Source organism: Mirounga angustirostris, unplaced genomic scaffold, assembly GCF_029215605.1.
Source record: "Mirounga angustirostris isolate CCGP_5_RB_7025 unplaced genomic scaffold, mMirAng1.0.hap1 SCAF_5, whole genome shotgun sequence".
Classification (NCBI taxonomy): Eukaryota; Metazoa; Chordata; class Mammalia; order Carnivora; family Phocidae; genus Mirounga; species Mirounga angustirostris.
The window spans coordinates 127,098,759-127,119,318 of NW_026991713.1; the positions used below are offsets into that span (position 1 = coordinate 127,098,759).

The window sequence follows — 20,560 nt, forward strand, 5'->3', positions numbered from 1 at the left end:
ACTTCCCCCTTCCTAAATTGTCCTATTCTGTGTATCCCAGCGAAACAGAGTGGCTGTCTCCTCCTCTGAGGGCGACCCAGGGTGAAATGTATCACATTTACCAACATACCCTTTTCCCTTATTCCTCGCCACTCTTTTGGGGGCCACCTGAGTTTGCTACCGTGCTGAATGGGTTGTCCACCTCTTTACTCTCTTTGCATTTAGGTCTAGGAATGGTCAGTTTGGTGAGGTACTTTTAAGCATGTCCGGTTATAGTCCTGTACTGCCGTTCCCAGGTGGTGTAAAATTCTCTTCCATTCCCATCCTAAAGAGGTTGTGAGAAGGAAACAGCGTGCTCCAACCCCCCAGAGAAGAATATTACATAAAAGTAATAAAAGCATTCTGTTGCTGCCAATTATTTTGTCACTATTACACCACGCGGCAGAGTCCCCCGCACCTGCCTTGGCCATTTCTTCCCTAAGAGTCCGCAGAACTGACGCTGCACCCCTCACTCCTTCCACCCTCTCCAGGACCCACATTCCAAGCTGTCTCCTTGAATATAACTCCAGGTCTTCCTACAACCCTCTTTGTATTGAGGTAAAGAAAAATTGAAGCTCACTCTTTTCTATACTCTCCTCACCAGTAAATTCTCAAATCTCTTAGTTTCCTTGCAGAGCGCAGAGGGGCAAGTTGTGTGTGTGTGCGTGTTTTCTAAAACTTGCATGAGCCCGTGAGTGTGGCCCTCCGACATCCTGGATCTCAGGGCAAGGAGTGGGCTGGCCGGAGGGTCTCCGCCACCCAGCACTCCGTGTAACACGCTCGGCCCCGGGGGGCGGCGGCGACAGGCTGGCGAGCTCGGGGCGGAGAGCCGGGCCCTGAGCAGCAGCGCCCCGATCCCCCGACCCCCGCGTCCGGCCGGGCCCGCAGTCCCCGCGGGAAGGCCGGCTGGCCGGGCCGAGGGCGCTGCGCCGCGGCCTCCGGCTCCTCCTCAGGGCGCCGCGCGTCCAGGCCGGTGGGTGGCGGCGGTCCGGGCCCCCGGGGATGGCGGCGGCCGCGCTCCGCCAGCAGGTGGCCCCGGGGTCCCGGCGGCGCCGCCTCCTCCCCGGCGCCCCTCCTCCCGCGGGGGCGGTCAGCGCCCCGACCCGGCTCGCACCCCGCCGCCGCCGCCGCCGCCCTCGGCCCGCCCGCCTTCGGCCCGCCCGCCGCGTCCCCGGGGCCGCGCTCGCCGCCGCCGCCGCCGCGTCCGGAGCAGCGCCCAGGCCGGCCCGCGGCCAGCGCGCAGGGCGCCGGCAGCACCCGGCCCGCCGCGCCGCGCCCTCCCCGCCCCCAACTCGCTCCCCAACGGAAAGTTCGGCTCCGGCTGCGTGTGGCACAGAGACCGGGAACGAGAAGGGGTCGGGGGGCGTGCTGAGGGGACCGGGCGGCGGCGAGACGGGGGCAACTTCTCCGGGAAAGCGCCTCCTGCCGACCCCGCGAGCCGCAGCCCCCGAGTGGGCTCGAGGTGGTTTTTCCCTTGCCTTCGCCTCCCCCTGCGGATTCAAGACGCGGACCTTGGTCCTGGTGCTCCCCGCTGCCGGGTGGCAGGAGCCAGCGCCGCCGCCGCCGCCTCGGCCGCCGCTCCCTCCGCCCGCCGGCCGCCCCCGGCCGCAGCCCCTGCCTCCTGCCAGCACCATGGAGTTCTCCGAGAGGAAAAGGAGCAGGAAATCCCAGAGCTTCAAACTGGTGAGCCGAGGTAAGCGGCGGGCCGCGCCGGGCCGGGCGGGGGGCGTGCGGGCGGCGGAGGGAGGACTTGGCGCCGCGTAAACATCCCCGCGCCCGGCCCGCCGCCCCGCGCCCCGCGCCCCGCGCCGCGGCCGCGCGTCCACGCCGGGGGTCCGGGCCTCCGGGACCCCCGAATCTCCTCCCTCGGGGGCCGCGGCCGCAGACGCCGCGCGGCGGGGAAAGTTGTGCGGGGGGAGGCAGGATGTTATTCAGCGTAAACAAGTCGGAGGGCACATCAGGAAATTAGCAAACAATGACACTTGGGGAGCCGAGAGCCTCTTTGGTCTTCCACTCCGGTGGCTGGGCTGGGGGTTGGGGGAGACCTGCCTCTCCGGCAGGCCGTGCACACACGGATCCCGACCAATGGTTGTGGGTTTGCTTTTCTTCCCCCCAAACAGTAGCAGAAAAGGTGGTGGTTCTTTTAAGAACCAGAAAGAAGCTCATTAGGTGTACGAGGCCAAATGAGAATTGATGACCTCCGGCATCTTTTCTAGAGACGTTATTTGGGTTGGAAAGGTGTTTTGGAATAGATCCCTTATCGGTCAGAAAAGTATCCCTATTTAAAAAAAAAAAAAAAAAAAAAAAAATTCCAGCCCGTTCCTGACGATTTAACAGGTGTACACCGCGGTTTTCTGGCTTGGGTCTATTTTATCAGGGGAGGGGAAAGTTGAATCGCCTTGCCTGTGTTCAGTTACTTGTCAGAGGCTTTATTTTCCTTACTGGACTTTGTCAGAGACGATGAGAACTTAAGAGCAGACATTAAAATATGTCTCTTAAAATGCATTGTGTCACCTTAAATGAGAGGCAGGTGACTTTTTTCGTCCTAATGTCACAAATCCTGATACTGAGTTTAGAATCACGCTGTTTAAATATCTTCTTTGAGTCAACTAGAGGTCAAAACCAAACCACAGAACCTGTCCCTTTTCTTCTGTTTTATCTAGCGTTGGCATCAGAGAGCAAGGCGATTGTTTCAAAACCTGGGGAAGTCACATGTGAGGTGATGAAAATTAGAGGGGGATTCCAAGTAATAGAGCTTTTCAAACTAAGCTGAGCTAACTATGATGTAGATTCAATAAAGCCTGCTTTTGGCTAGCCTGAAAATGGTTTGACTATAGACATTTTGAAGATCTGCACATATCTGTTTCCCCTGATTTAGTTTGGATACTGTTTAATGAAAGAGGCCTGAAACAGTTTTACGTATTCAAAATATATGGCTCTTCCCTCTTTCTCTGTGTGGATTACTCAGTCATTTGTACTTTAAAAATCTTCCATACGTGACTGGCCTGTTGGTCTATTGATTCATTCAGGAATGTAGACTGCTTTCTTATTTATGACCTCAGGGAACTTAACTACTTTATCTGAAAAGTGAGAGTAGTTTTGTAGACCTTGTCCTGTCAGGTCTCCTGCCACAAAAAAGAGAATGGCTGTTAAGAAGGAACCTCTATTTTCTTACCTAGACGATCCTACTTTTTAGAAATAGACCATTGGCAAGCCCAGCAGCCTCCGTAGAGAATAAGGAAGCTCATAAAGTATTGTATTTTAAAGTTTGACTGACATAGCAAGTTTTTCATTTTCCTTTTCTTTAAATTATGGGTCTGATTCTTCTCTCTGCTCTGCAGGTGCATTTTTCGCAAATAAACTTGCATATTAAAGTGCAGTAGCTGAATGCAAAAGATTGTGTGAAAGACAAGAATCTTGCTTTCTTATCTAGACTATACTATATTTGAAATAACAAATCAGTATTTTTCGTGTGTGCTTTCCCGTAAACTGCTTAAAGGCTGGGATTTTGCTGGGTAAACTGAGAAAACTGAGTGTTGGATTGCCCTAAAGCATGCTATTGATATACTGTACTCATGGAAATGAGTTGTGGAGATAATTTTGGAATCACCCCCTGGCCTATGATTGGGCAGGGTTTTTCTCTCCCTTATAAACATACTTGTCATTTGAAAGCAAAAAGGCCTAGTAATTGGCATCTCTGGGCCAAATTTACTGTGAAAACCATGTGATCAGCAAAGCTGTTTTCTAAAGTCAAAGTAATATTTCAAGTTTGTGTACTTCTTCAGAGTAAGCAAAGTTTTAGGGATTATTAGTGACTACGAATTCGGTGGTTAATCGAGTTATTGGAAATTATATTTATAATTTATTTAAGTATAGATTCTACATCTTATATATAATGAGAGTCTAGTTGTTATTGTTTATTCATAACTTGCAGGTCATTAGAATTTTAATTTTTGGTTGTTTTCTCATCCCAGATTATCACCATGAGGTATATAAGATCTCAGAATTCAGCAACGATGTTAATGGGGAGGCCAAAGAGACCCAACCCATTTATTTAGGTAGGTTCCTGTGTCAATTAATTTCTCAGCAAAACAGTGTGGCCATTTGCAATTAGGGGGAAGGGGGAAAAAAAAAAAAAGATTGTGCCAGAACGGGAAATGTCTGCCATTGCTTAATGTATGACATTCTTTTCAAGACCTTTTATTTTACAGATTGCCAATATATCCCTTATTAACATTGCTAAAAGTTGTAATTTCAGACATAAATGTTTATTAGTGTCTACACACAGTGCTAATTATCACTCACTCCCAGAGCCAGCTGCTGACGGTGCAGGTTTGTCGCTCTGTGCTCACCCCATTTACATTGCATATTCGCTGGCATGCTTCACTAGCAATAGTCTGTGTAATTGGGATATTACATCTTTGACATCTGGATAACAGAAATTCAATTTCCAGGAAGCTGCTATTTGTTTGGTTTTGCTTCTGCCTTGGGTGGGACAGAGGATTAATATGCTGTCTTATTATAATGTCCCTTCACCTCTGTGGCCTGGTTGCTAATCCTGCCATGACAAAATTAAATCAAATCTACAGTCAAAAAGCGTAAGGAAAATCAAAGTGTGATTGTCCACCCAACCACCTCTTGAGGGTACTAGCTATCATTTTCCTGGCCTTGTGTGCATCTCCCCCCGATATCTGTGGGCAGAGAGACTAGCCATGCTTTGCTCTTACCCTCCTCATTCCCAGCTCACCTCAGGGACGGGCTGAGCAAAAGCAGTGTCTGGGAGACCATCCGACAAGGGTAGCTGCATGATGAATAAGGAGGTAGTCAGAAGCATTGCCAGTCTCTCCAAGTGCAGCTTTTGATACAAATGCCGTACATGAGGGATCTTGCATGTACAGTTTGTTATTTGCAGACCATGAACCCAAAATCAAACAACCTGCGATTTTGCCACTAAGAGTGAAGTACCCATAAAGTAGGAGAAGTAGGAGTAGAGAGTAAACAGTGGCATGTGGCTTCCACCTTGCCCATCCTGCACACTTCCCCACCCCCAGTAGTAGGGTGAGAGCTGGGTGCTGCGCGGCAAGGCAGCAGAAAGTGGGAGACAGGGCAGGAGTGATGAAAAGCAAGGGCCAGCTTTGCCAGCTCTCTGGGGAGTATCGAGGGCTGAAGGAAGTAGGATTGCTGCTCAGACCCAGTGTGCGTAGTACTGCAAATCCCAACAACATGAAAACCAGATGGTGGAGTACTCTGTCACCAGGATCTCTCTTTTTGGCTTTGAGGGAGAGAAATGGTGGGTTGCGAAGGACTGAGAAATCAAAACGGATACTTGATAGAGGTGAAACAGGAGGGAAGGCTCAGCATTCCTTACATAAGCGACCAGTGAAGGCACGTAGATCTTTGCATCCGAGCAGACTGTCACTGAGGCCGGCAACTATGCTCAGCACCTGTTTACGGTTAAGAGAACTAAAAACCAAAAAGTGAATCATCAAGTGAAATGCTACAACCCAGAAGGAGAACATTCTTGGATTGTACTCTCTTCAGTTCCTTAAACTGAATCAATTGGAATTCTGTAGTTTCAGTTCCCTAAACTTGATTGGTTGGAATTCTGTATCTAAATACCCCTCGTCTTAGTCATTGGAAATGAGGAATTTGCCTATTAGTAGAAAACTTACATTTATCATAAAAATGGAACATCATGTCCTTGGTTGAGTTATTCTTCAACAAAGCAGGCTTCGCCCCCCCCCCCCCCCGTTCTGCTGTATATTTGGAAAACAGTAAGGACGCTATACAGTGAGGTAATTCTGGGTATGACAGAGTAAGGGGATGAAGAACAGGAAGATGCTGGTGCTCAGAATTCAGTAAAATGCAAACTCTTGAAGGGGGCACACATTGCTGCTTTCAGTTTTCCCAGCTTGAGTCCAGGAAGATAAGAGAACATTAGCCAAAGACCAGGGTCAGGATAAGCTTTTCAAGTTGCTGGTTAAGACGGCCTCAGACATCAAGAGACCAAAGATTGAACAGTGCAAACGTGTGCCTGGCTTACTTCTCAGTCTTGCTCATTCTGGGGGAGGTGGGATATGGTTCCCAGAGAACATTTGTGTCTTGTGATTTCCAGGTCAATTTTTTTAAAAACTGGAAGAGCAAATGATTACGCTAACATAATTTCTAGAGCAGTTGGGAATAGTTACTGAAAACATAGCAAATTAAGAATTTGGTTGTTGACGATGTTCTAAAACAGGCATTTTTAGTTTATAGGTACTCTTCCCAAAACATAGATTTAAAGCATGTTTGTTGGGGCACCTGGGTGGCTCAGTCTTTAAGCGTCTGCCTTCAGCTCAGGTCATGATCCCAGGGTCCTGGGATCGAGCCCCGCATAGGGCTTCCTGCTCAGCGGGAAGCCTGCTTCTCCCTCTCCCACTCCCCCTGGTTGGGTTCCCTCTCTCGCTGTGTCTCTCTCTGTCAAATAAATAAAATCTTTAAAAATATATATATATATTTAAAGCATGTTTGTTTTATAAATTGCTGGAGTCTATCCATAATGTTACTTGTTAGGGTGTAGAATTCAGTGTGAGGTTTATGACATCCAAGGGAGTTTGTTAGCAAAACGCCAGAAGAACTGTTTCAACTATAATCTGAGTCCTAAAACATGGCCCCTAGGGTGTTGTATAAGAGGGCTTCCCAGCTAGAGGTGCAGAGTGGCCAGTCTAGAACTCAGAGAAGCTCTTTGGAGATCATGGGTGTAGGCACTTTTGGAAAATATTTTAGTGAGAGGGTGAGTTTATTACTTGTAACAATAACACAAACATTTGATAAGATCTCTTTTGAGACATTATTATTATTATCTGCACCTATAAGATTAAAGTTCATGTCTCGGGAAAAGAGAGTGAGTGCTCTGGGTTTTGGCAGAGTTCCCACATGAAATCTATTTCTCTGGAATATTTTTAGGCTGTTGACTAATGTAGCACATCCAACATGGTAGGATAGCTCAATAGTGTGAATGGCTTGGCTGAGTGCTTTGGGAGTTATTCACACATTTTTAAGGTGATAATAGGGCCAGAGGAGGTTACTTTGCCCTGTGGATGTTGACATTGTCAGGATGGCTGTGACGGGCTACCATAAAAATTTGAGCCCTGTTTGAAGAAAAACAAAAAATTGTTTTAATCAATTCAACAGATGTTTTCTGAGAAAAGCACCCAGCGCTTTTCTGGAATGGGAGTGGGGTTGGGGCAACCAAAGAAATGGAAAGGACAGAGACCTTGTTCTCAAAGATTAAGTCCAGTTGGGGAGATGGGACAAGTTCAGAACACAGTTAAGAAGCAATATTCAATAATCATAACAGCTCCAGTCGTTGGGCACTCTCCGCGTGCACGGTGTTGACTTGAGTACCTCACATGAGTTATCTCATTTACCTCTCAGGGCAAATCTGTAAGTCACTGTCATCCCCATTTTGTACATGAGACTTGGATGTTTGGTAGCCTGCCAGGGCCTCTCAAGTAGCAAGTGCCATAGCTGGGATCCCAGTGCACATTGCCTGTGCTGGAAATACCCCACTGCATGCCTCTCTGTGTGAACGATAATTAACTGACAAATAGGAACCACTAGGGCAATGAGCAAAAGCTGCGTTGGAAGGGAAGGATCAAATGTAGGGTCAAGTGGAGAGCTCTGGAAAGGCTAGACCTCAGACTTGGGTACGATTTGGATAGGCAGAGGGGAGCTGGAGAAGATCCAGGTGGGAAGGGTGCCAGAAGCTACAGCAGAGAGCGAAGGGTCCTTAGAATCAGACGTTAAGTGAGTGTCGCCCGTTTAAAAACTGCTTCCACGCCTGTCATCCTGTGGTTTTTACTGTATTCCTGTAAGGTCACTGGGGCAGATGTCCTTATTCCCATTACCTAGAGGACAGAACTGAGGCTCAGAGTAAAGCAACTTGCTCATAAATAGTGGAACCTGGAGTAGACCCATGGCTCCTGTCCAGAGATCTTTCCCCTCTACCATGTCGGGCCAGACAGTTCAAGGATCATCAGGAGACCTTACCTGGTATAGCAAGGCACTTTTGGAAAATATTTTAGTGAGATGGTGAGTTTATTACTTGTAACAGTAACACAAACATTTGATAAGATCTCTTTTGAGACATTGGGTTTTGTTTTAGATTTACTGTCATTATATATAAATTTGGAACATGTCTGATTTTCAGGTGTTCGGTCTCACTCGTTTATTCACTCGACAAATATTTATTGAGCTCCAATTACATGCCAGGCCCTGGCCCTGTTCTAGTTCCTTTTGATCCTCAGTTCTGTTACACAACTTTCAGAAGACAAAGCACAGCATATCATAGCCATGCCAGTTGAGCGGGGTCGAGATGTCTGAATTTTGAAATCTTCTTCAGTGGCTTTGCTGATGACAGCTGCCCCCACCAGGGTCCCCAGAGTCTCCTCAAAGATGACACACTCAGATAATCCCTACCCACTTTTCCAGGCTAGGGAGTCAGCCTCTCACGGCAATGTAAGTCTCCTTCCCGGAGAAGTGGGCAGGTGCATGTGTTAAATGGGGGTGCTCTTTACCTAGAGTCAGGCGGCCTGGGTCCCGCCTGCTTCCTGTTTCCTCCCAAGAGGGAAGGGGCCCCGATGTGTCACCTCACGTGTGGCTGGAGTTCCATGAGTGAGAAGCACCCTCAAATAACATGAAGGTCCAAGTGGGCCTGAGTGTTTCTTGGGGTTAGAAACATGGCCAGTAATGGTAGGTATCATTTTGGGAGAGCTGGCTGTGTGCCAGGCTCTATGGTAAGAACTTTGCCTGTTATCCCAGGTGACACGTCCCACCTCTGCCTCCCCACCTCTGCAGGCGTCTTGCAGCTTTTAGGGTGTCCTCGTCCCCATGGAAAAACCTCTGGTCTGAACGGTTTCTAAGGTTTCCTACAGCACTAAAAGTAGGCCTGCTCATCCTCTAGGTCCACAAATGGCTTCCAAAACAATTGCAAGCAAAGTCAAGGTTGAGAGAGACTGTTGAACACTGATGGCTTCCTTGAATAGAAGCGCACGTGAAAATATGCTTCTGTAGCTGTAGATGCAGACTTAGACGCTCTTAGATATCACTCACTGCCTAACGTTCAGGAGGTGTTTGCAGTTAGGCCGGTCGCGTACTTGGATTAATCATTTAGCTAATATCTCAACTACACCGTGAGGCGGGTGTTATATCTGTTATGGAGACAGGAAGCTGAGCTCGGAGGTGAAAGTGATTTGCACCAGGGCTCACGGTAATTAGTAGTTGAGCATGCTTTAAAACCGGGTCCCTCGATGTCCGGTTCTGCGCTCGCTCACCACGTCAGGGCTGCTTGCTGTCCTGCCTTCCTCTGCCCTTCGGGCCACGTAGGCTGAGCGGCGTGTGTGACTCCTCAGCCTCTCCGCGGCAGAGCAGGGCTCCAAAGGTGACGGGGCACCGTCTGGCGGCAGCAGGGAGGGGCGGGCAGAAGCTTCGACTGGGCAGAGCCTAGGACCCACTTGGGAAGAAAGGAAGTAATGTGGCTTGAACATCTGCTGTGCGTGGGGCACTTCCTGTACTGGAGGAATAGTATTATTTCCATTTTTATTTTTTTTTACTTATTTTTTTTTTTTAAAGATTTTATTTATTTGAGACAGAGAGAATGAGAGGGGTGAGGGTCAGAGGGAGAAGCAGACTCCCCGCCGAGCAGGGAGCCCGATGCGGGACTCGATCCCGGGACTCCAGGATCATGACCTGAGCCCAAGGCAGTCGCTTAACCATCTGAGCCACCCAGGCGCCCAAATAAATAAAATCTTATTTTTTTTTATTTTTTTTTATTTTCTAAAGATTTTTTATTTATTTATCTGAGAGAGAGAATGAGAGAGAGCACGAGAGGGAAGAGGGCAGAGGGAGAAGCAGACCCCCAGCTAAGCAGGGAGCCCGATGCGGGACTCGATCCCGGGACTCCAGGACCATGACCCGAGCCGAAGGCAGTCGCTTAACCAACTGAGCCACCCAGGCGCCCTATTTCCATTTTTAAATGAAAAAGAGGGGTCTTTGGAAATGTCAGTTTGCCCAGGGTCAGAGAGCGCGCAGAGGAGAGCCTGACGTTTCTGCTCTGCCGTGCAGCCTCTGAGAAAGCCAGGGCCCCGTCCTCCTCCTTTTGCTGTTCGTTGTCTGCTCCTAGTTCACCTTTCTAGTCTTATCTCCTTCTTCCTACCAAAAACATGTGCTTATGTCAGCCTGGTCTCTTAGGAGTCCTTCTGGGAGCACCTTGCCCTGCCCACGTGTGTGCCTCTCACCAGCCTGCTCTCTCCAGGCGCTCCCATGTCTTCGCCCTTTTCCAGACTCCATCTATTACAGTCCTATCTCCTATTGGTTTCTAAAGCCCAATTCAAACATTACCTAGGCCTGGAGGCCTTCTCAGTTTGTCTAGCACAGTAGAGAGAAGTCAGGTTTAAAGTCAGAAAACCTTGGTCTAAATCTCAGGTTAACAGTTAATAAATAATACCTTGCCCAAAACTCTTGAGGGGTTTTCTTTATCCTCTGTAATAGAAAAGTAATGTTGGCCCTGACCTCCCCAGCAGGTTCCCCTACGGTATATAGGAACCCCAAATGACAAAACACTTTTTCAAAGTAGGAAATGCTGTATTCTTATTTTTATTATCCCTTTGTCCCTTCTCCTTCTGGAAATAGAATTTAAATGTTCTTCTGAACATCTTAGCACTAAATAATAACATCATTCTTTTATGGCACTTACCACATACTACCTAATACCTACTTATTTTGTACACAGCTTTATTGCTCTCCAAGTTACCCTGCAGACACCCCCATTTGCCCCCAAATCTGAACAATTACCGCATTGAATTGTGGTTGTTTATTTGCACCATCTCTCCTCGTGTAAATTCTAAGATCACAGAGCAAGTGTGACCTGGATTCTTTTTCGTATCCTTTGAAGCGCACAGCACAGTGTAATGTTCATAATAGGTACCCAGATGATAGGTACTCAAATATCTAAGTGTGTGAATATGTTGGACACTGTCGTACAGACCAATGAAGAGTTGCTTTAATTTATTTTTTTTAAGATTTTATTTATTTATTTGAGAGGGAGAGCACGCACAAGTGGGGGGAGAGGGAGAGGGAGAAGCAGGCTCCCATTGAGGAGGGAGCCCGACTCGGGACTTGATCCCAGGACCCTGAGATCATGACCTGAGCTGCAGGCAGACGCTTAACCGACTGAGCCACCCAGGCGCCCCTGAAGAGTTGCTTTCAAATACACCACTCTGTTGAGATTTTGGAGAAATTTAGTGAGCCAAACTAAAATATGCCACATTTAACTGGAAGAATCTTTTATAATATATTCAACTAGCACAGAAATTTGGGATTTCTGATGTTGATTTGTGAGATACAACTTGAAATCTTTTTTTTTTCCCTTCAAGTCTAGAAAAGACCAAAAAGGAGAGGCCCTCATGTACGAAAGCCAGCGACATGTTGAAAATCAAAACAAAAATGGTCTGTGCTCTCCTGGCTCCATATTGTGCTGTAACATTGGTGTACCCTCTCAAGGGTGCTTAAGAGAGGACTGACCTGTTTATCAACTGTTTTTTGGCATTGTCTGGTTCTCAGGTTCCAGAGGAAGCGATTTGCCCTATCTAAATTTCAGGAAAACCAAAAGCCAAGCATTCAACAGGCCTTGGTGCAGGTCACACCGTGAGGGAGCGCACACGCTATGCCCGCTCACCAACCCCCTTCCGTGTCCCAAGAAAAAGTTCCTTCTTTCTTTTTCTCTTCAAGACTTGGTGTGGTTCAGGAACCACTCTCGGGGTAAAATATACCATACATTGTGATCATTTGCTGTTCCTACTCTGATCATGACCAAATTATTAGGAAAAAAAAAAACAAAAACAAACAACCCTCCAAGAAGGACAGGCTCAAAGGAGATGTATTAACAATTTAGCCTCTCTGGTTCCCATGGGAATATGGATTTTTACTTTTGGAAGAAAATAACATGGCCATCTATAAGATAAAGATTTTGGAACAGTATGTTTTGCATCTCCAAGTTAAAAATAGATCTAGGACATTTACAAAGGAACTCTGTTATTCTCATAAGTCACAGATTACTGGAGAGAACGCTACCTGGAATCGAATGTGCCCGAATGCGCGTCCGCAGTAGTAGGGGGTGTGAACCCCGCAAGGAGCAGATGCCCAAATCTGCAGGGTTTATCCAGGGACTGGGCCACTTGGGTTGCTCCTTGCCTGAATGTCTTCATTGTCTGCGGCTTTCAGGTTAGGACTGAGACCCCTAAGCCTGACAGATAAGACTCTGCATGAACTGCCACCCGTATCCTTGGAGCTTATTGCTGACGCTGTCCTTCCAGCTCCCAGGCGTCAGCCATACCAGACCGCTTTCATTCCTGCAACAGGAATCCGTCCTCGCCTTTGAAGCCAGGCACTTTCTCACCCTGGTGGCTGCACGGAAGCCACAAAAATTCCTCTGCTTGGAATTTCACACTTGCATCATCCTCCCTCTTCTTTGCTTGGCTTTCTCTTTTCCCTAAAGACTCCAAGTTGATGTAACTTCCTCCAGGCAGTCTTCTCTGATTCCCCTCACCTCTCCCTCCGCAGCCTCCACAGTGTGGTGCCATCAAAGCAAAGGCATTGCTGGTTTACTTCTCTCTCTCTCTCCCGACTGGGGTGTAAACTCCCCAAGAATCATCTCTGTGTCCCCACTGCCCGGCACCACGCTGGTCACATAATAATCATCAGTACACGCTCAGGGAATGAGTGAGATGTCCACTTTTAAATTCAAAGTCAAGTGGTGGAATCAGCCACTTGGAAACTTTATTATTCAATCTCACCTCTAAGTTCTGCCCTGGCTTCAAGGGGTGAAAATTTACACTTCCTTCTTAGTAGCTAACTGGACCTCACATATCAGGAGTAAAATTTGTCAACACTGACTGACCATAGAAGCTTTATTTTTCATTTCCTATTCTTGTTCCTTTTGGATTAGGTTAATGGCAGGACCCCCTATTAAAGTTGAACCCTGAAAGAGGACGAACCTCTGTGCCTGTGAGTGTATACCAGCCCCAGCCCCCAGCCCCCCACCGACAGACCATGCTGTGTGGGCATCTCCCGGACCTGCAGTCCTGTGGGCCTGGCGTCTGCCTTGGCTGGGCTCTGCCTGGTATGACCTCTACCGCCCTGTCTCTCTGAGCCTTCATTTGTCCAGTCTCAGCTTGAATTCCTGCAGGGCAAGACTCCATTGACCGTGTTCCTAGTACACGATACTTGACAAAGTCGATTCTCGGTAACTATTTTTGAACAAACAAATGAGTACCATGTTTAAAACATGTTAAAAATGCAACTTGCTGCCAATTATCAGCTGATCTGAGTGGGACCGTCTATTGCAGCGAGACGGTTTTCTTGTGCAGGACTGTCCCGCATGTTACAAGAGGACTGAATGTTGGCAGCATCAATGTATATAAATGTCAGGAGCACCCACCCCCTACACATGTCAGCTGGCACGTGGTCCTCTGCAGGCCAAGGCTGTGGGGTCAGTTAGCTTTGAGCAGAGAAACGCTATTGCCTTGCTCTAGACTAGACACCCCTTCACCCGGCTCTCTCCCAGATGCCCGTGTGAAGGGGGTAGAAACGAGGGGCCAAGGTGGACCCACTCAGCCGCATCACCATACCCAGGGCGAGATCAAAGGGCACATTCCATTCATGGTCAGGTTACTGAGCCTCCTTTCTATACAAAGGACAGCTTATTACATGCATATTCGATCATATATTTTAAAATCATTAAGAAGTTTAGACAGATTTCCTTTCAGTATTCCAGACAATCAGTATCCTTGTAAATAAGAATCCATACAATTGTTTTCTTAGTATTGGATTTTTTTCCAAACATATCCAGATATACTGTATCATTTGAATTGCAAGGGTTTTACAATGTTTTTTTACTCAGAAATCAAATTTTATATCTGAAAGGTTAGTGGAGAAAACTAATTATGCTATCTGGTAACCAAATGGGTGATGAGACATTTGTCTCTGTAATTAACAGCAAGGAACTTTTATAGTTTCATAAAATCGAATGCTACATAGAAGTATTCTGTGAGCATTTGTTTGGATGAGGTGTCCAAAACGGAGATGTTTATGGATGATAGAAAGTTGAACTGAAATGTAACACAGGTGTCTCTGTATCTCGCGGCATTTCTCATTGTTGAAATGGAAGCCAGAAGATTAATAACTTTACTTTGTCATGATAAAATAAGTAATGTGTTCTTGGAACAGTGGTACAGTACATAAGTTACTCAGTAATTCCAAGAATTTATTCTGTTCCAGGAATAATATCCTTAACAATTTATTTTTACAGAAAAAGTTGATGCAACATAATAGCCTTATGAAATTGCTTGTATGGCTAACGGAATTATATCTCAAATGTGACTTTACACCTCCATATAAAATGTAAAGAACCCCACAAAAATGCAAGGTTAAGGTACAAGCCAAAAGTAAAAAGTCAGGAGATGCAAAAGTTAAGGTTCTTCTGTTAACATTAACTCACGCTCATTGCACATATATAATTTTTTCAATTACTAGCAAGACTTTAATGGGTACTGTAATAAGCATTGTGTGAAATACAGTTGAAAAGGAGTTGCTGCAGGAATGTTAGCCTTAGCTTTCTCCGTACATTCGTTGTTCTGCTGTTTAGCTCTACTCTGGAAGACAGAGCCTGCTGCCTTGAGCAACACGGACATGCGCGGCCCAGATCCGACTTGCCTTCCTCTGGTCTGCTTTGGTCATTCTGGGCACGCAACTTAGTCTTATCCTTCATTAAGTGGGGCACATGAGTCCCTGTCTGTCACCTCTGATGAACTAGGAACACGATGAGGATGAGCTGTGTTCCTTTGGGAAAGCTTTCATAGGAAGACACGATTGAATTTAGGCACCAAGGGGCCTCTGCTTCCAACCCTACACACTCCGTGGAAATGAGAATGTAAGACAACACAGATGTTGATCTACGTCTTGACCCGTCACTGGTGTTTTCCTCAACTGCAGCTTCTCGGCATATCTGATCCCAGAATTGACTTATTCTTGTGTTCATTTTGTGGGTGTTTGGTGAGTAGCTAAGAGATTTTGAAGCTCACGAGGTTGCGATAGGGGGATGCAGGATTATATGGGAACACAGAATGGGGAGGGCCTGGCCAGGCCTGGGGGATTAGGGGATATGGGCCTTGAGATGATGACATTTCAGCTGAGACCTGAAGGATAAGTGTGGGGTGGGGCTGGAGCTGAGGCTGTGTGAAGGCCAGGAAGTGAGAGCGCTTCCAGACCACTGAGAGACCTTCCTTCCAAACGAAAGCAGAGAGCCCTCCGGCTATCCCTTACAGCCACTAATTGGATTGGTATTTAACTGTCCTGAAGTGAGGCCTGGGCGCCAGTATTTTTACAAAGTTGTCTAGGTGATCCTAATGTGCAGCCAGACCTGAGAGCCACCAGTTTAGAATAAGGGAGGTGGGGGTCGGGGAGGGAACGTGGCAAGAGCTGACTGGAGAAATAGGCCAGGAGATGCAGAGCCAGGCTCCTTCCGGAGGTGGCTGGCATCCAGTGAGGTGTGTCATGTAATGAGGTTTGCATGTTTGAGAGGTCACACTGCCTTCGGGGTGGAAGAGGGATTGGAGGGAGGGGCGCGACACTGGAGGCTTTTGGCAGGAGCCCCATCAAGAGACCATGGGAACCGGCGGATGGAGAGAAGTGGAAGGATTCAGAAGTCACAATCAGCAGGACTCTGTGATTAATTGGCTGTGGGAGGGCAGGGAGAGAGAGAAGTTCCAGGTTTCTGACTTGGATGGCTGGGTTGGTGCTCGCGGAGAGTCAGCATTAAATACAGTTTGGGATATGGACTTAAGGTTGCTGTTGCAAGTGGGGCTGTCCAGTGGGCAATTGGGTGTGTGGGTCTGGAGCCCCGAAGTAGGATCAGGGCTGGAATCCTCACATACAGATGGTCACTGGAGCCAAAGAGAGGATCGAGGGTCCAGAAGGGGTCTGGGGAGGAGAAGCCTGCCCAGGCAACATCCTGAAAACCTTCGACATTTAAGGCAGGGCTTTTCAGACCAATGGTTGTGACCTGTAAGTGGGTCATGAAATCAGTTTAGCAGATTGTCACCCACATGAGCTAACAACAATAACAGTAATAATAATAACAAAGATAGAGTAGAATAGAAAATGTCAGAGTGCATTGCTCGCAGGAAGGATAAATTCATGTATCTTTTTTTAGTTATGTAGGTAGTGTGTGTGTGTGTTTGTGTGTGTGTGTGTATGGAAGTGTGTGAAATCATCATGAAAAATATATTTCTTGCTATGAACTATGGTCAAAAAAGTTTGGAACCCACTGACTTAAGCCATGATTGCCTTACCCCTGGAGATTTGTCATTAGTCTCACTCGAGAAAGACTACACTCTCCAGGTGCTTTTGGACCCAGACTTAGCGGAGTTCCCTGAAATCCTTGGAAGAAAAAGGTGCTGTGCATATGATCCATTTCTCATCATCAGTAACACTATTTACTTTGAAGATGAGACTATACAACAGCATGTATATTTAACTTGGAATATTTTAAAATTTTAAATGGCTGAAGAAACACAGTATGGCCAGTACTGAATCACGTTCATATTTAACTGATCCATGATGTGGATGTGTAAATTGACGGCTCAGTGAGGGGAGATTTGCACATCTGTATTAGCATTCTTTTAGAAGTTTTCTGTACAGGAAGGCAGAGGATCAGCATTTCAAATTCTATCGAAAAGGACTATCTCTTTCCAGACAGTAAATTATGAACATTTTATCCCTTATTGAATGAAGGCAAGATTTTGGTTATGCTACTATAGGAATATGGAAGCAGCTCTTAATCTGCAGTCTTGTTATATTTAACCTATGTGTATTGCCACATTCAAAGACTTTTGCTGTGTTTCACAGAATCATGAACATAAATAAATTCTGATTGCATGTCTTCTACGTGTTAATATTTGGCTTCTGCAGAACTCACAGGATTCACAAGAACCATGCTGCCAATTTAAAAAGAAATAGCTGAACCTTATTTTCCTTCGTTAGAAAGGAGAATAGTTGAAATCCATTGTTTCTACCATATGTTTGTTAACCTAACTGGGTGGTTAAGGTGCTAACTAGTTCAAACCATTGTTTCTACCATGTTTGTTAACCTAGCTGGGTGGTTAAGGTGCTAACTAGTTCAAACAGCACCCAGTGTGCGTCTGACAGCTTCCTGGATACCATGCAGCTGGATTATTTTGTGAATGGCCTCCTTCCTGCCAGTCATCCAGTTCCTTGAGCACTTTAGTAGGGGGGTAGCTCATGGACCTTGGTGCCTGATCTACCCAGTTTAAAACTCTAATCTCAAAGTCTCTGTTATTTCCTGGGTAAAATGTATTCATCAACATTCGAACCTCTTAGCTTGTCATCAGGATTGAAAGTTGGCAGAGTTTGCTGGAGGGCCTGGTACATAGTGCGTGCTCCGTGAATGGTGGCTATAACACTTCCCCCCCACATACTGCCAAATGACTTTAAAAAAATACATGGGGGGCGCCTGGGTGGCTCAGTCGGTTAAGCGACTGCCTTCGGCTCAGGTCATGATCCCAGGGTCCTGGGATCAAGTCCCACATCGGGCTCCCTGCTCAGCGGGGAGCCTGCTTCTCCCTCTCCCATTCCCCTTGCTGGTGTTTCCTCTCTCGCTGTGTCTCTCTCTGTCAAATAAATAAATAAAATCTTTAAAAAAAAATAAAAAAAATTAAAATAAAAAAAATTTAAAAATACATGGGTTGGGGCGCCTGGCTGGCTCAATTGGAAGAGCGTGTGACTCTTGATCTCAGGGTCGTGAGTTCGAGCCCCACCTTGGGTGTAGAGATTACTTATGTACATACACACATACATAAACAAACTTGAAAAAAAATAAAGAATACATGGCTTATATGAGCTTCAAGGAAAAGTAATCTTAGCCCTGTACACCAAGAGTTGCAAAATAGGCCGCACCCCAGCACCCGCTTTCCTTGACTTGCTTCCAGTGCTCTCTCTAGCCACCTGTTGCTCATTCCTGTCCGACTTCGTCTTTCCTGGGTGACATTGTAAGCTTTCACGTCCAAAGCTGCCACTCTACCCAGCATATCATAGGGACAAGATTGTATATAATTCTCCCAGGTCATTTTTTTCTTACAAAGAAATAATACGTATTAATTTCAAAACCATTTTTAAAGTTAAAATTGAGAAAGGTGAAAAAAAGGTGTCAATTAAAAAGGAAAACATCCCGTCCCCATCACACTCTCCAGTAACAACCACTGTTAACAGTAGAGTTGTTTTTGCGTGCGTTACAATGCAAGGAAGATGGGATCATGCTATATAATGTTTTGTAACTTTGGTGCTTAACCGAGTCTCCATTTAGTCCACAAGAATTGAGTGGCTAGTTTGAGACAGGCAGTCAGCCCTGGATATAAAGTAGTGAGCGAAGTCACCGTGATATCAACTGTCACGAGTTTACAGTTTATCTTGTGCATACCTCCAAATGCCTATAAAAAGGGCTATTTCGTTCTTTACAGGATATGTAAACATACACCATAATTTCATTACACCGACATGCCATGATTCACTTATGTCATGCTCCATTGATAAATGTTTGGATGGTTCCCAGAGTTTCACGAGTACAATGATGCCCTTGTACCTTTGTATATATGTCATGGGTACTCACTGTGATATTTCTATAGGATCAGTTCCTGGAAGTGGAATTGCTGAATTTCCCTCCAGAAAGGTTACCTACCCTCAGCATATGAGAGTGACTATAACCCTACACCTTCACCAAAAATGGGTTTTATGAATCTACAGTCTTCGCCAAATTAATAGACAAAGAATTTCACATTATTTAATTTTCATTACATTAATAATTATGGAGATTAAGGGATTTAAACTCTTTCTCTTGTGAATTACTTGTTTATGTCCTTTGCCCAGTTTTCTATTTTTGGTGTTTGTCTTCCTCACTATTTGCAAGACCTTTCTCTTTTATTTGGGATTTTAACTCTTCGGCTCAATTATTCTTGAACATTGCTTAAAGTGTTGGCTTCTGACCTACTCACTTAATGATGGCTGGAATTACACATCCAAGGAGCATTCAGTTGGGCAGCCATGTTATGTTTATTATAAAATAAAAGTTCATTTTCCATCATATAAGAACATTTGAGGGAGAGATAAGCAGGCCCTCTCTTAGAATTGGTTGGGGAATTCCAGCTACTTCTTATATATCCTGGTCTCGTGGAAAACCTTTGTTGACTTCCTGTCATTTGCAGGATGAAGTAAAAGCATCAAGGTCCTTCTGTTCATTTTACCCACTCAGTGCCTCAACTCCAACTAAGTTAGCTTATTTACCATTACCCATTTTGTTTTTCTCTGAGTTCAGTCTTTGCTCAATACCGTTCCCTCCTTTCTCTTCCCAGAAGGGCCCGTGGAAATGCTAGCCATCTTTGTTCACCAACTCACATCTCACCATCTTCATGACACGGGCCATAGTCCTCCCAGTTTAAAATGGTCTCTTCCTCTCAATTCCTGAACACTTGTAATTCATGCAATGTCCAAGGCATGTCCCATGTAATCTCTTGGTTTTGTCTGTTCGGCCATGGACACTAGATGTGTACTCCTAGAAAGCCGCTGGGGGCATTCAAAAGCCGGACTTAAAAAGCTGAGCCGTTCGCCTTCTGTAACCGTCCAGCCCTCCTCCCTCTGGCCAGTGCATTTTAAACTACAGACTTGTAACTAGTGCCCAGCGTTGTTCCACAGGTTCCAGGAACCTGTACATCTTGGTGGGTAGAAAGCAAAGTATAGTATTGGCATTCATTTTTTAAGGTAAAATATGAAGACATCAAATAAAATTATTCCTTTTTTTTTTTAAAGATTGTATTTATTTATTTGACAGAGAGAGACAGCGAGAGCAGAAACACAAGTAGGGGGAGTGGGAGAGGGAGAAGCAGGCTCCCTGCAGAGCAGGGAGCCCGATGCGGGGCTCGATCCCAGGACCCTGGGATCATGACCTGAGCCAAAGGCAGACGCTTAACAACTGAGCCACCCAGGCGCCCCAAATAAAATTATTCCTTACTCCCCTTTTAGGACTTTGCCCCCGAACTTCATATAGGTGTTTATTCTCCTTTGTAGGTGTTCTTTGAGGGACACGTTTGAGAAGCAACATGACAGCCCATTTTTTATAGCTGTCCAATTGGTTTTATTTATTTTTTTGAAGTATAGTTGACATACAACATTATGGTAGATTCAGGTGTACAGCATCGCGAACAGACAATTCTATACATTACACGGTGCTCACCGTGGTAACTGTAGTCACCATCTGTCACCGTACAACGTGATTATAATATGATTGACTAGATTCCCTATGTTACACTTTTCATCCCCTTGACTTATTTTACAATTAGACATTTGTACCTCTTAATCCCCTTTATCTATTTTGCTCATCCTCCTACTCCTCTCCTCTTGGGCAACCCCCAGTTCTCCGTGTTCAAGAGTATGTTTC

General features: G+C 46.0%; 1 protein-coding gene and 1 long non-coding RNA gene across 14 annotated transcripts in view; one reads left to right on the forward strand and one right to left on the reverse strand.

Moving 5' to 3' along the window:
- The window catches only part of LOC135364501 (uncharacterized), a 32,181-nt gene extending 30,518 nt beyond the window's left edge, over positions 1–1,663 (reverse strand). The window contains exon 1 of the long non-coding RNA XR_010411705.1: positions 1,530–1,663. This is a non-coding gene — a long non-coding RNA (uncharacterized LOC135364501). The remainder of the gene's footprint in view (positions 1–1,529) is intronic.
- The window catches only part of BEND7 (BEN domain containing 7), a 79,882-nt gene continuing 60,888 nt past the window's right edge, over positions 1,567–20,560 (forward strand). For 10 of the 13 annotated variants that reach the window (XM_064592044.1, XM_045874396.3, XM_045874398.3 and 7 more), the window contains exons 1-2: positions 1,577–1,711; positions 3,993–4,076. In XM_064592044.1, the coding sequence (XP_064448114.1) occupies positions 1,651–1,711; positions 3,993–4,076 (145 nt within the window). In that variant the 5' untranslated portion in view covers positions 1,577–1,650. Of the gene's footprint in view, positions 1,712–3,992; positions 4,077–20,560 lie in introns of all 13 variants that reach the window. The other 3 variants (XM_064592050.1, XM_064592051.1, XM_064592048.1) reach the window with 3 other exon arrangements.